A 13,896-nucleotide genomic window follows, 5' to 3' on the forward strand; every position below is an offset into this window, starting at 1 on the left:
GAGAACACGGCCTCCAAATCCTGGGAAAACAAAATTTTGCTTTCATTTCAAAACTGTGGGGGAGCTTATCACACTTATAGCTGCAGAACAGTTGGTTTTATTTTGAAAAGGACTTCTAACTACCATGTCCTCTGTAGTTGTGTTAAATTCTGTGTGTATGTTCATGTATCTCCTTTCTCCTGCTGAGTTTCCTGCTTCCCTGTGCACACTGACAAAGGGTTAGAAGGACCACAAGAAGCAGAGAAGCACAGATGTGTGTTTTTCTGCACTCCTAATGTACTGAGGGACGTGGAGAGCTAAGCCCTTTGCTTCCTGGTAGAGGAAGTCTGGTTTGGAACATTCTTGACACCCTCTACCAAAATGCAACCTGCCAGCCAGGATAGCAGTAGCAGGTAAGAGGAAGAGATAAGCTACAAGAGATTCCTCTCCAAAACAGTGGATCATCATTACCACTGACTGTTAGCTAGGCAGCTTTTTCTCCTCCTCCTGTGAAGGAGCAGGTTGAAGAGGGCCCAAAAAGGAGATTGGAAGAAGAAGCTGAAGGGAAGGTTGTGATGAATCCCACAGTAGGTACTGCTTTATACAAGAATTGCCTAAAGTTTGTGTGTTCTCAGCCAGAGTGTCTAGAAAGTCTCAATGACAGTCCCTCCTTCTCTCTTTTGGCCATCACCCTCTTCTAGCCATTTTATTATCATCTCATGTGAAGGTCCAAGTGCAAACCTTTGCTCCACAGGTGTCTAGGGCAACTTCCATGATCAATTGTGAAGCCTTGGGTGAATTTAGGTAGCAGTGACAGAAAGTGTGTTGTCAGTGTCTTCATTTCATCATTTTTAGACCCATCAGCTGCCACTGCTGAGTAGCTTCTTTGGCATCTCTTCTGAGTTTGTGAGTTGGACATGTAGACACTAGTGAACACTGCCTTCAGAGAACTTTTGTTCTGTGTTTTTCCAATATTAAAAGGAAGATATTTGAAACATTTGAAATACAGGACTAAGTTGTGCTTGGGTATATTTCTTCTGGGGGCTGTTTTTGTGTACTTTGGCATTTTTTGAAAGGAAAAAGTTTTCACAGACAAGGACTGGATAGCAAGTAGATTGAATGGGCAGTTCAGATAATCAATAACCATTTGCCTTGCTATGCAAATGAATTTTTTAAAAGGAACACAAGATGGACATTGGAACCTGCCTTGCAAGTGCCCCATGAACATAGGAATAGTACTTCTTGGTCAAGGAAAGTGTGATAATAAAGTTCTACTATGATTTTTTTGTCTTCCTGCACTTCCAATTACTGGGAAAAATACATAACTCTTTATGCAGAGCATTGTTACCTCTGATATAAAGGAAGAATGAGAATGCTTTTCTCTGAAACAGAAGCAGGGAAAATGAGGCATCATAGCTGGAGAAGAAAAAAAACAACTTTTGTTTGGTAAAAGGTGAAGGAATCACAGTCATGATTAAATAGATCATTATTTTATAATGCATTAAGGATTTTTTTTTAATTATTGCTGACTGTTCTCTGTAGAGTACTTGTCAAATTTTACTTCATCCATTGCAAATGATATTTGATGATACTAAATTTGTATCAGTTCCATCTGTTATAACAATGTACTCATCCTGTTCTATATGCAGTTAAAGAACTTACTGTGTCTGCTGGAGATAACATACAAGTGGTGTTACCCAAAAATGAGGTTGAACTGAATGCCTTTGCTGTCCCACCACCATCTACAGGTCAGTTGAATGTCTTGGTATACAGGGAATGCATACACTACCAACTTGTAAATGCAGACAAGTTCTGAGTTATGTGAACATCTACCACTTCAGATAAAACAATTTTTCTTATTTCTAATACTGCCTCTTTTACAGCTCTAACTGCAGAGAGGATTTCCTCTGTTGGATTTTAAAGAGGAATTTTTAAGTGGCTTTTACTTTCAGAACCTGAACTTATTAGCCAGCTGATTCAATAGAAAGCCTGTAATTTCTACCAAAAGATGATGAGGCCTAGATTTTAGCATCTTGCTGAAAAGCTCAGGGCAGAGGAGGTGGGAAAGCAGGTTTTGCATGCAACATTTGCCTTAAAACTGCCAGCTTCTGAATTGCAGGAGCAAGTATAAGATGTTTCATAAGTAGCTATGTGAAATATGTTGGCTTCACATGAAGAAGTTTTTTGTGAAGAAGTTGATTATTTGTGAAGTCCATTACATCCTTGCTGCTTTACCAAGTTGGAACACACTGGGAGTTTAACATGTGGTCATACTGCTTCATTTTACAGGCTTAGGCAGTAGCAGTCATGATCTCATACTGTAGTGTTTTATCTGATGAGTGGTGAACTTGATTTCTTTGTTTTCTGGGCTTATCTTGAACACAAAACTGATTGTTCTGACATTGTGTTATTGCTCTTAGAAACAGCCTACACCTATGAGTGGAGCTTAATCAGTCACCCTGCTGACTATAGTGGGGAAATGGAGCGCAGGCACAGCCAGACTTTGAAGCTCTCTCATGTAAGTGAGTTGTAAGCTCAGGCTCGTGTTTGTGTGCTTGTGTACTTTCACAGAACTGTAACCTGTGGGGAAGGGCACCTTGATTTAAGGAGTTCAAATAGCTTCAAGCCATCCTGAGTCTCTTCACTTGTTTTTGTCACCAAATTTATGCCAGTATCTTAGAGTGCTCTAATAATTTTCTAAGATAAAGGAAAAACTCCGCAGTGTTTGCTTCATATTCTCCACTTCCAGGCAGTGGCTAGTGGCCTTTTATGTATGTGTTTATAAAAGTAGATTGAGGATTCAGTCATCCCTATTTACTCTTTTGTGATATGATTGTCACATTTAAGCATACTTTTGTATAATCCAACATGTGACCCTATTTGTTCTGTATTTGTTTCAGTTATCAGTGGGACTTTATGCCTTCAAAGTGGCAGTTTCTGGTGAAAATGCCTTTGGTGAAGGTTTTGTAAATGTCACAGTCAAACCAGGTAAATCAGTTGACTGATACAATAAATTTATTCAACACAATATTATAACACATTTATTCAACAGCATACTTATCAAACAGTCTCTCAGTTACTGTTTGTCAAGGATATCTGGCGGTCCAGTCATACTGATGTGTTTCATATCTTGGTGTGTAGAAGGAGTTTTAAGAAAGTAGAGCTAAGGGTCCTGCTCACTGTGTTTAAGTGCTCTCTAGTCTTTCCCCCTCCTCAGGCAAAGCCTGAGATATCATCATGCCACCTTTACTGGTCCTTTTCTCCAGCTAGGGACAACAATCCTGTGCTGATCTGGCTCTATCTGCAGGTTACAGTGCACAGCTCTGATCTGAATTACACCACGTAGGAGCACTGCAGTGGAACACTGCTGTGTCAGCACACTGCTCATCACTAACCTCTTCTTTGCCTTGTCCAAAAAGGACAGCAGATGCTGCAAAGCTGTGTGTCCTAGATTTAATCACTGGGGACTATTGATCTGTAGACTTAACATAAGTTTTGCCTGGGCCTTCACTAATATTTTTTTTCTCCCCCTTTTTTTCTTCCTCCCCTATCTTTCTCACAGCAGTCAGAATTAATCAGCCACCTGTTGCTGTTGCTTCACCCAAAGTGCAAGAAGTTTCCTTGCCTACCACTTCTACCTTCATCGATGGCAGTCGTATGTACTGGACCATCCTGTGCTTATATCCTACATTTTTAATATACAGTTACAACATTATTGTTTGTCAATTTCAAGTGAAATTTCTTATTCTCACTCTTCTCAGAAGTTCCCTGCATAATGATTTATTTTGGGAATATGTGTCCAGTTATAAATTATTTTAATAAATTAAAAAATTATAAAACACAACCTTGCACGTGGAGATTGAGATGCAGTGTGTCAGAGACTGCTGCATCCAGACAGCAGCTACTCTTACAGCTTCTTCCTGTCCTGCCCAGAAAATCTCTGTGCCAGTACAGCTGGGGCCATAGCAGAGAGCTGTCTGATAAGGTGTGATGAGATGTTGTAACTATATTCATAATTAATGAGTGCAGACAAGTCAGAAAGTGTAGAATATGAGGCTGATTTTTTTTTTTTATTCATGTGTGTGAAGAATTGTGTAGATAAATTGTACCAAAGGTAACTTGGTATGACTCTGTGGTTAATGAAGCTTGTTCAATTATACTTGTAGAGACAATTGTAGAAAACCAGTTAGGGATGAACAAATGAATTACTTAAATATTCATTCCAGCAATTGCTACAAGAAACTGATGTGTTTTTCTTTAATGAATGTAGAAAGCATAGATGATGTGAAGATAGTGAGTTACCACTGGGAGGAAATTAAAGGTCCCCTGAGAGAGCAGAAGGCATCTGCTGACACACCTGTCTTGCACTTGTCTAACCTTGTTCCTGGAAACTACACCTTCAGGTACCTGCATGATTATTTTCTTGGAGGCTTATCTGTGATATCAGCTAAATTTTCATTTTTTTCTGTGCTCATCTGTATCTCCTCAAACAAAAGAATTTTTCTTATGCATGCTGTTACTCTTCATTTTGCTCAGTGGAGAAACATATGGAGTGGTTTTATCAAAAAATGCTTGCAGTGATCCTTCATAACTCAAAATTACAGAAAGGAAAGTATCATAAATGAATGTCCCCACTTTCAGCAGTAACAACTGTGACAGACTAATTTTTTTCCCTAGCCTAGAAGCTGGCTAGTGCCCTGAATGAAACTGAGTCAGGCTGTGAAAGTCATCCTCTGAAGGGTGGTGGCAGACAGAATAATATTGGCAGACTGGTCCTCACAAGACATTGTTGTGCGCTGATTTTACTAAGAGTCATTCTGTTCTTTATAAAAGCATTTACCTTGCTACTGGTTTCCTCTATTTATGCATTGTTGAAGCTGGGGGCTGCCCAGGTAGTGGAAGGAATGTTTGTGGTTCAAGGTGCTTTAGTAAAAATCAGTCCTTTTTCTGAACTGTTTAACTTAAAGCTCAGTCTCTACAGAGGCAGACTTCCCACTGACCCAGCTTGGGTTCTTTGGCTGTCAGTGGGTTGCCTGTCAGTCAATATATTATCTACAATCAGCAGATTGACTTACATATACATTAACTGTGGTGCTTCACATAAGTTCCACCCAAAGTTTTACAGCTTCTGCTTCTTAATTCTGTATTTTTTACTGGAATTGTTCCATATCGGACAGTAGCAGAAATGAGTGTTAATTTTTTTCCGTGTTGAATGGGCAGAGTCTGGCTTACAAGCAATGCTTCTAAGTGTGTTCCAAACCATAGGGAATTCAGAAGTCAGTTGTTGGATCTCTGCAACTTTCAGGGAGGCTGACTAATGTGAACAAAAAAGTCCAGTGCCCTTGATACACATGGATGTGCACTCATTGCAAAATGTATGGGTTCCCTACTGTCTGAGATAATGAGTACTAGTTTTGTTCTGCTCAGGTTCCCTTCCATGTGGTCAGCTGTATGCAATTTTCATAACAGAGGTGGATTACAGATTAATTGGTCACCTTTGGAGTGCCTGCAGTAGTCTCATTTTAAGATTATTTTGTGCTTCTGAGAGGCAGTAATGTCTGAGGTTTTTAAAACCCTGCACATTTTTGGTTTTTTAACTTGACATTGATATTAATTAAAATTAGTAATGATGTGCCACAAAAAAATAAGAAGTGAGGATCTGCTACTGTTCTATAAGCAGAGCTTCTGAACATCCAGAGTAGCTTTAGTTGTTTCTCTGTACTGTTTCACTATAGGTGATGAATAAAATCCTTGTTTTTTACTGAGTACATTTCTAAAAGATTTTGTACTGAATGGTGAAGTTGCTATTGACAGCAGGTATAGGGATTCAGAATATCTAGTTTTGTTTTTTGGATTTTTTTTTTTTTTGTGAAAGGTTGAAAGTTGGCTTTTTACAGTTTTCTGAATTTCTTTCTTCCCTTAGCTGAGGGATATGTGTGTCTGAAGCAGAAGTTCATATAATATAATCAGTGGTTTTTGTTTAGGTGGTGTTCGAAAAAGTGCCAGAAAAAGATTAATACTTCCATTTGGCAGAAGTTCATCTTAACAGATTCTGTTTTTCCTGTTGTAGACTCACAGTGATTGATTCGGATGGAGCAGCCAACTCCACCATTGCATCTCTGACTGTCAACAAGCCAGTGGATTACCCACCTATTGCTAACGCAGGACCGAATCAGGCTGTCACTTTGCCCCAGAACTTCATCACACTGAATGGAAACCAGAGCAGTGATGACCATGAAATTGTCAGCTATGAGTGGTCACTTAGTCCCAAAAGCAAAGGCAAGGTTGTAGCAATGCAGGTATGTGTATTTCTCCTTTCATAGGATTGAAAAGCTCTTTTATCTTTGCCTCTAACATGGGCAAACACATACCTAAGTAACTGCTCAGAAGCACTGAAATACCTAGAGTTATGTTATTTTTTTGTTTTTCTCTCACATGTATTCAGTTCTTATTTTAGATACTACTTTTAATTCCTTTTCATTTTTTTTTAATTATTTGGGGCCGAACAAACCTGCTTGTTCTCTGGTGGTTTGTAAAGACTTAGAGATCACATTGTCTGTCCTTGAACCCTAGAAGCTGTTTCACAGACTCCCATCTTTTGAGGCTCTGGGCAGGCTGAAAACTGGTTGTAGGAGAATGTGGGTATGGTCACAGTTTTCTTGTAACACTCTCTCCTGGAGAGAGTAGAACTCAAATAGAAACTTTATTTTCTGAGTGAAAGATGACAAGACCTTTTGGCAGTGTTTATGCAGCCATGCTCTGTGGTGGATTTTTATCCTCACTAAAACATGGGTTTCCAGTGAAGCCTTACAGAATTTATTCTCGTATTTTCATGACTGTTTCTATTGTTGTTGTTGTTTTGGTTTTGTTTTTTTTTTTTTTTTTAATCTGAGAAGTTAATAAATATTTTCATTGGACTTGCATTTGGTAAATTGGAGATTCTTACAGCTCTGTAGGCGGTTGAGATAATTAATGTAATGAATCCAGCTGAAACTCAGGAGCCATTTTTTATGAGACTTGATTTCTGACATGTTGGCAAATGCTTTAGACCTTCAGAACTTAAAAGAGATGACTGTAGATCTATTCAGGAAAGAAGTAATATTATTAATGCAAGACTACAGTGTAGAGGAAATTAAAAATTATGGAAGGACTTACAGCATGATGACTTTTTCTGATCGTTCTCCAGGACAAAAACTTTCCAAAAGCACCCAAGCAAACTGAACTTGTAGTTTTTGAGAGCTGTTCAATCTTAGAGCAGTCTTTCTGAAGGAAGTGAATGACTGCTCGAATGATCCAATGGATTCAGTGGGTATTTAATGTGGAAATGCAAGTGCATGTTACAGTTTCTTTTCAACAGACTAGTAATCTTTGTCATGTGCCTGAAGCTGAGGATCACAGAATCATAGAATGGTTTGGGTTGGAAGGGACATTGAAGGTCACCTTGTTCCAACACCTTGCCATGGCCAGGGATGTCCCTCACTAGACAAGATTGTTCAGGGTCCCATCCAGTTTGGCCTTAAACAGTTCCAGTGATGGAGTATCCACAGCTTCTCTGGGCAACCTGTGCTGGTGCTTCACCATCTTCTGAGTAAATAATTTCTTCTAATATCTAATCTAAGCCTGCCCTATTTTACTTTGAAACTATTCCCTCTTGTCTTGTCACCATCTGCCCAAATAAAAAGTTCCTCTCCCTCCTTTTATAAGCCCTCTTTAGGTATTGGAAGACTGTAGTGAGGTCTCTCCAGAGCCTTCATTTCTCCAGACTGAACAACCCCAACTTTCTCAGCCTTTTTTTGGAGAGCAGCTCCAGCCCTCTGACCCATCTTCATGGCCCTTCTTTCGACCACGCCAGAGGATGCTGGTCTGTGGTGTTTTAAATGGTATCCACTGTTAGAGTGCAATGTAGCAAGTACCTCTGCTGGTTAGTAATTGTTTATCAAGTCTCTGTTCTTATTGTCATCTCTATTCAAAAGAAAAAAAGAAAGCCAAATCTATTTGCATTATGATTTGGTATTCCTCATATGAGAGATGCCGCAAATGTTCCTTTTATTAGCACAAGGACCTATAGCTGGGCCCAGTCATTTTATGACTTCTGTAGGTATCAGCAAATGCTGCTAGAAGAGTAAACTCAGAACAGAGTTGTCTTGTTTAATATGGGAGGGAGTTTCCATAACCCTATAATTCTGGATTCAAGTCAAGCTTGGTTTTGCATTTAACAGTTTTTATAAGTACCAAGGGATGTCATTATGTTTGTTTTTAAAATATCCCTAAGGAAATGGAATAAGCTGTAGGAATTTTCACCAGTGCTTAATTTCCTAATTGAGAATGGGTAGTGTTCCATGTGTTTCACAGTTATTATTGTGGAGATGTGATCTATGCAGTGGTTATACCAACAGAAGAAAATAGGATTTATTGCCTATAGATATTTCTCTGGGTTGGTAAGGAAGAGTTTGAATAGTGAACACATTACTTCTGTCTGTGTCCCAAATTTTAAGCCTCCTCTTTATCTGCAAGGTGCATAACTCCTTGCTCAAACACTGTATTTATGACTTTAAGCATTTCTTTCTCCTTACATTTCTCTGTAAGACCTTTCATTACCCACAACCCATTTCCATTTAATCTTGTGCCCTGTCCTTGCCGGTGCTGCGAAGGGAGTGCGGACACCGTACCTGCAGCTCTCTGCAATGCAGGAGGGAGATTACACCTTCCAGCTGACTGTGACAGACTCTGCACACCAGCGCTCCACGGCCGAGGTGACGCTGATCGTGCAGCCTGGTAAGTCAGTGCAGGCATGGCTGGCTGCCTCAGGGCTGGCCCAGCCTGCTGCCTTGGCTCCAACACCTCCTCTCCTCACATTGTTCCACTGATATGGCAGCCCCAGTGCCTGGTACCCCTGCAACAAGGACTTGTCCACCTCCATTTTCTGTCAAAGCAGGCCGTTAAGTGTAGAATCAAATGTAGAATCAAACAAAATCCAGGTGGTGATCCTGAGGGCACACACCAGCCTGGTTATGTAAGGCAACAGAGGTCTGTTTGAATCTGCTTGTAAAACCCAAATTGTAGCTCTTGAGTTTAATGTCCTACAGAGTGTGTTTTGAAAGCTGCTCAGAGTATCAATCAGCGCTTTGTTCAGTTTTCTTATTGTTTTGCAATTCTCCTGCAAGAGTCCTTGTGTTTTGAATTCACTTAAACAAATTGCCTTGTGTTTCCAAGGAAGAAGTGTCGACCAAGGACTTTTTGAAAGCTGCATCTTTCTCATGTTTATTTAGGTTTGGGAGCCAAATGATGAATAAGCCAAAATGATCTGGGCCTCATGTGATCTTTTTAATTCCTTATTTTTTCACAGTATGTTTGCCTTTTACATCCACAGTAGCCTTTTCTGTCCCTGTGCAGGTCTGACATTCTACCATGGGGAAATGTTTTATCTTCCTGTTACTGCTTAATATACCTCCTTTGTAGATTATTCCTTCTGGGGCAACTTTACAGCAGTCATTCACTGCAGAAACAAGAACATGAATTGGAAGTGTGATGTGTGGTGGTGCCTTTTAGAACCCATCATAATGTGGAATTAGAAAGATGCTATTGCTGAAGTCAGGGTCAAGGGTAAATGAATATGCAGGAAAATGGTATTGTTGCCAGTTTTACCATGTCACAAAAGCAGAGTCTGAAAACAGAGTAGCAGGTTATGTTTCTTTGCTAAATTCTCAAAGCCTCTTAATTGGCATTAACTTAGTGGCCTTGAGCAGCAGAGAGAAGGGGTCAGTATCTTCTCTGAGGGCAAAGAATCAAATTTGTGTGGGAGGTTTTGAAAGGGCTGGACTGGTAGAACCAGGAGAATACCCCTCATGTTTTATGACATTTTATATAATGCATTGAGCATGCAGCAAGATTTTTGGGAGTGTGACTGTGCCTTCAGATATGAATATGAAAAAGGGAAGTAATTGCTGTGGGTTTTGGGATCCTGCTTGCTGTGGGAATTGACTTGCTGCAGAGCAGACCTCCCACCTGCTGGCTTGTGCATGTCATACTTGTGGTTTGTACCTTTTGAGCCAATATATAAAATTTTTATTGAAATACCCTATGTAAAATCTGATTGGCAAGCATTGCCAGTGACTACCTCAAAAAGTCATACACTAAATGCTAATTTTGCAGAAAATAACAGTCCTCCAGTAGCAGTGGCTGGCCCTGACAAGGAGTTGACCTTCCCAGTAGAAAGTACTACACTGGATGGAAGCAAAAGCCAAGATGACCAAGGCATTGTCTTCTATCACTGGGAAAATATCAGGTATCGAAAGATTTTACTCATCCTTAGTAAAACAGAGAACAAAGTGGAAATGGTTGAGTCTAGAGCCTCTTATCCAATCATGTTGAATGATGAATCGTGAATTATGTTTGAAAATCATTTTCAGGACAATCTCACTTGGTTAAGTAATAGTGTAAGAAATAACAATTTTAAGCTGAACTTGAAAAGCTCAGACACTCTCTGCCTATGTTTTGCAATGTTTCATTTTGAGGCCTACTTTTATAAAATTAAGAGAAAATGACAGGAACTTCTGTGTCTCCTGTTAAAAAGCAAGTAGCAGGTTTGGGTTGCATCCTGTAATATACAAAGTTTTTCCATTTGTGCTCAGAACTAGGGTTTCTCAGTCACTTGTTTATTGAAAATAAAGTATCAGTCACATTGCCTTGAACTTCCAGTAATGGGTGACTAAATCACTCTTAAATGATAATTGAAAATATTTTACAAAAGCCTATAACTCTATGTTTATGTGCAAACCTAACTGATCCTTAATAAAAGGGACAGGTATTTTAGCTCCTGCAGCTGTTGTACCTGGTACAGGAAGAGTTATGCTGGCAGACAGTTATACTGGCAGGGTTGTGTGTGGCTCTTAGAGCAATATCATTTGCATGAAATAGTTATTAGTTATAGTTCTGTTTTTATGCTCTGATGAATAACCCTGTGGTGAGGTTGAACTTCTGGGGGGTGTTTTCTACTCTTCTGATAGGTGGGGATGTATGCTTGGGTGCTTTGAATGTCTTGAGAAAAGGTATTAATGAATTCTCTAACTTAAACTCATGTCTCAAATAGTTCTTTAGCCATCAGTGCTTACAGCAGTAGTAGAACTATAACACACAAAATCAAAAGCGTGAGCAATTCTGCTGACGTCACAGTTTGGGTGGCTGGGCACAATTATTTTTGTGAGATGTTTTGTTTCAGTGGGCCAAGCTCTGTACTGATGGAAAACACTGACAAGGCAATAGCTACTGTGACTGGCCTCCAGGTTGGCACCTATCACTTCAGACTGACTGTGAAAGACCAGCAGGGCTTGAGCAGCGCATCTGTGCTCTCCATTACTGTGAAGGAAGGTAAGCCTGGCTGCTGCCTCTTAGGGCATGGTGGGCAACTGGACACTTCATTCAGTCGCTGGTGGAATGTGAAGGAAATCAGAACAGAAAGGGGTAACATATTTGGTGTTACATTTCAAATGTGTTTAAGAAAACTGCTCTTTTGTAGTGAAGTAGTATTAATTAATTTCCTTTGAAGAATTAATTTCCTTTGTTACAAGCTGTTTCGATGTTCAGTATATGCGAAATTAGTTATAATAAGCATGCTCCAAAATAATATTTTTTACAATTGTATGTCTACATCATTAAGAAGATATATTTTTATTTTATCTTTGAAATTAAGCTTTGAGCAGAAAAGCAGTTTTACTGTGAATTTTAAAGTAACATCCAAGAAGTGACATCTCAGTGAACCAAGTTCCACTTAAAAATTTAATATTAAAAGACCTGGATTGTTTGTTTTGGTTTGTTTGTTTTTTTTTTTTTTTGGTGGTATGTTCTTATGGTGGGTTTGTTTTTGTTGGGGTAGGTTTTTTTTTTAATTATACAGAGAATCAGTTGCTTTAGTGTGGGATATTTCTTTTGTGGGATTTTTTCCCAACATGCATGCTGTAGAAGAGGCTTTAGGATAGTATGATAGAGTGGTTTGGGTTTGGAGAGACCTTGAAAATTATCTTCCTCCAAACCTCATGTCATAGTTTGGGACACCTTCCACTAGACCAGGTAGCTCAAAGCCCCATGCAGTCTGGCCTTGGACACTTCCAGGGACGTGTTGACTTCAGCAAGCCCAGGATGCAGTTGGCTTTCTGGACTGCAAGTGCACATTGCTGGGTCATGCTGAGCTTCTTGTCAGTCAACACCCCAAGTCCTTCTCTTCAAGGATTAGAGGCATTATGCTGACTACTCCCAATCCAGTCTCTGCCCAACTTATACTTGGGATTGGCATTGCTGTGACCCATGTGCATCTTGGAGAAGAAGCTGGACTTTGTTTTACTCATGAGCAACATTGCTTGAACTGTTTCAGAGTTTCAGTTAGTGTTTAGTTAGAAGTATGTGGCAACAGCTCTGCCCTAATGTGTCCATGGTCTTGTTTGTACTGTGAAGTGTAGCCACATTAAATTCTACCTACAGGTGTGGGTTTGATATTAAAAATACACAGTTTTCCAATAACCAAGTTTAGTCAACTGATTTTACTTGGAAGAGGCACAGCCCTGTGCTGTTAACAGACAATGCCCTTGAGATCTGCCCAGGATTGAATTATTTATGTCCAACTATTTGTGTACAGTGAGGTATTTCACTCAGCCCCACAGCTTCCTTGAGCCCTAGCTTACTGGTTGTTTTCTGAAAAAAATCAGTGACATCTAGTTTCTGAAAAGAGAACATGTTCATCCTTATTTGGCTTTTTTTCACCATATGTCCAATGCATGACTTAGTTTCACTGCTAGTGGTGAGCAAAAAACATTTGGGAATTAGACTTACTCTTAAATTTCCTGATTGCGTTTTGCCTACATACAGGCATTTTGAAGATACAAGGTCTTACTGGGTAATAAGTGATTTTCCAGATGAAAAGGTCCCAGCTGTAATCTCACGCTGTGCTGTGTTTCTAAGTAGGCAGAAAGTCTTTTTGCTTGACTGAGAAGATCTGATGCCTAAGTTATTGTGAGACTATAAATAGAATATCCCACAATGCTGTTTGGAAAAGATCTTTCTGCTCAAGTGCAATATGCTCAGAGCCAGATTTTTTATGCCCACTCATCCTTTCTCTGTAGCTTTGATATGAGGTTCTGTTGTTATTGTCTGTAATCAGCAGGTAAAGAATTGCAGTGTGGGTGTATTGGCAATGGCATGTCACATGTTTTGAAAGCAATTCCTTCTCCACTATTTTTATGGCTAGAAAACAACAGTCCACCCCGGGCACATGCTGGTGGGAAGCATGTTCTAGTGCTTCCAAACAACTCTGTTACCTTGGATGGCTCAGGGTCTGCTGATGACCAGGGCATTGTGTCATATTTGTGGATTCGGGATGGTCAAAGCCCAGCAGCTGGGGTAAGTTTCTTGAAGGTTTTAACATAATTTGGCTTTTGTTGTGCACGTAACTGCAGCAGGGAGAGCAGATATGACCCATAAGATGCTGTCAGGTGTGCTGCCTGTTTCTGGTTTGTCTCTCCTGCTCTCTGTAATGCTGTAGTTCAAGAGACTGGTGATATTTTCAGTACAGCTAGAGAATATAGTAATTAAGGACTGCAGCAGTGCAGAGTAATTGGTGATAGTATGAAGCTAATGTGTTTGAGGGAAAAATAAAATCTGAAATCCAGATATTCCAAAGGAGGAAGGGTCTGAGAGAGCAAGTACCAATAAAGTTGGAGGAATCCTGCCTGGTAGCATGCAAGGTAAAGTTTAAGGTAAAAATAGTGTTTGGCATTACATGTATAGGCACCTTCCCAGGCAGATTATTAGCCTGGGGCATTATGGCAGGGGATTCTGCTCCCTGAGTGGGGCAAACAGCAGAAATACCTGAGGAAAAACTTCAGTTAGTGTCAGCTAATAAAACTGGGATAATTTTTTCCCTATTTG

The 13,896-nt window shown here is 39.8% G+C and overlaps 1 protein-coding gene across 3 annotated transcripts in view; it reads left to right on the plus strand.

Moving 5' to 3' along the window:
* The window catches only part of KIAA0319 (KIAA0319 ortholog), a 54,431-nt gene that overhangs the window by 28,715 nt on the left and 11,820 nt on the right, over positions 1-13,896 (plus strand). For all 3 annotated transcript variants that reach the window (XM_058021512.1, XM_058021501.1, XM_058021521.1), the window contains 10 exons: positions 1,629-1,727; positions 2,400-2,497; positions 2,880-2,967; positions 3,542-3,634; positions 4,250-4,382; positions 6,050-6,278; positions 8,631-8,754; positions 10,132-10,264; positions 11,198-11,346; positions 13,217-13,368. In XM_058021512.1, the coding sequence (XP_057877495.1) occupies positions 1,629-1,727; positions 2,400-2,497; positions 2,880-2,967; positions 3,542-3,634; positions 4,250-4,382; positions 6,050-6,278; positions 8,631-8,754; positions 10,132-10,264; positions 11,198-11,346; positions 13,217-13,368 (1,298 nt within the window). The remainder of the gene's footprint in view (positions 1-1,628; positions 1,728-2,399; positions 2,498-2,879; positions 2,968-3,541; positions 3,635-4,249; positions 4,383-6,049; positions 6,279-8,630; positions 8,755-10,131; positions 10,265-11,197; positions 11,347-13,216; positions 13,369-13,896) is intronic.

This window comes from Melospiza georgiana, chromosome 1 (genome assembly GCF_028018845.1).
Source record: "Melospiza georgiana isolate bMelGeo1 chromosome 1, bMelGeo1.pri, whole genome shotgun sequence".
In the NCBI taxonomy this organism is placed as follows: Eukaryota; Metazoa; Chordata; class Aves; order Passeriformes; family Passerellidae; genus Melospiza; species Melospiza georgiana.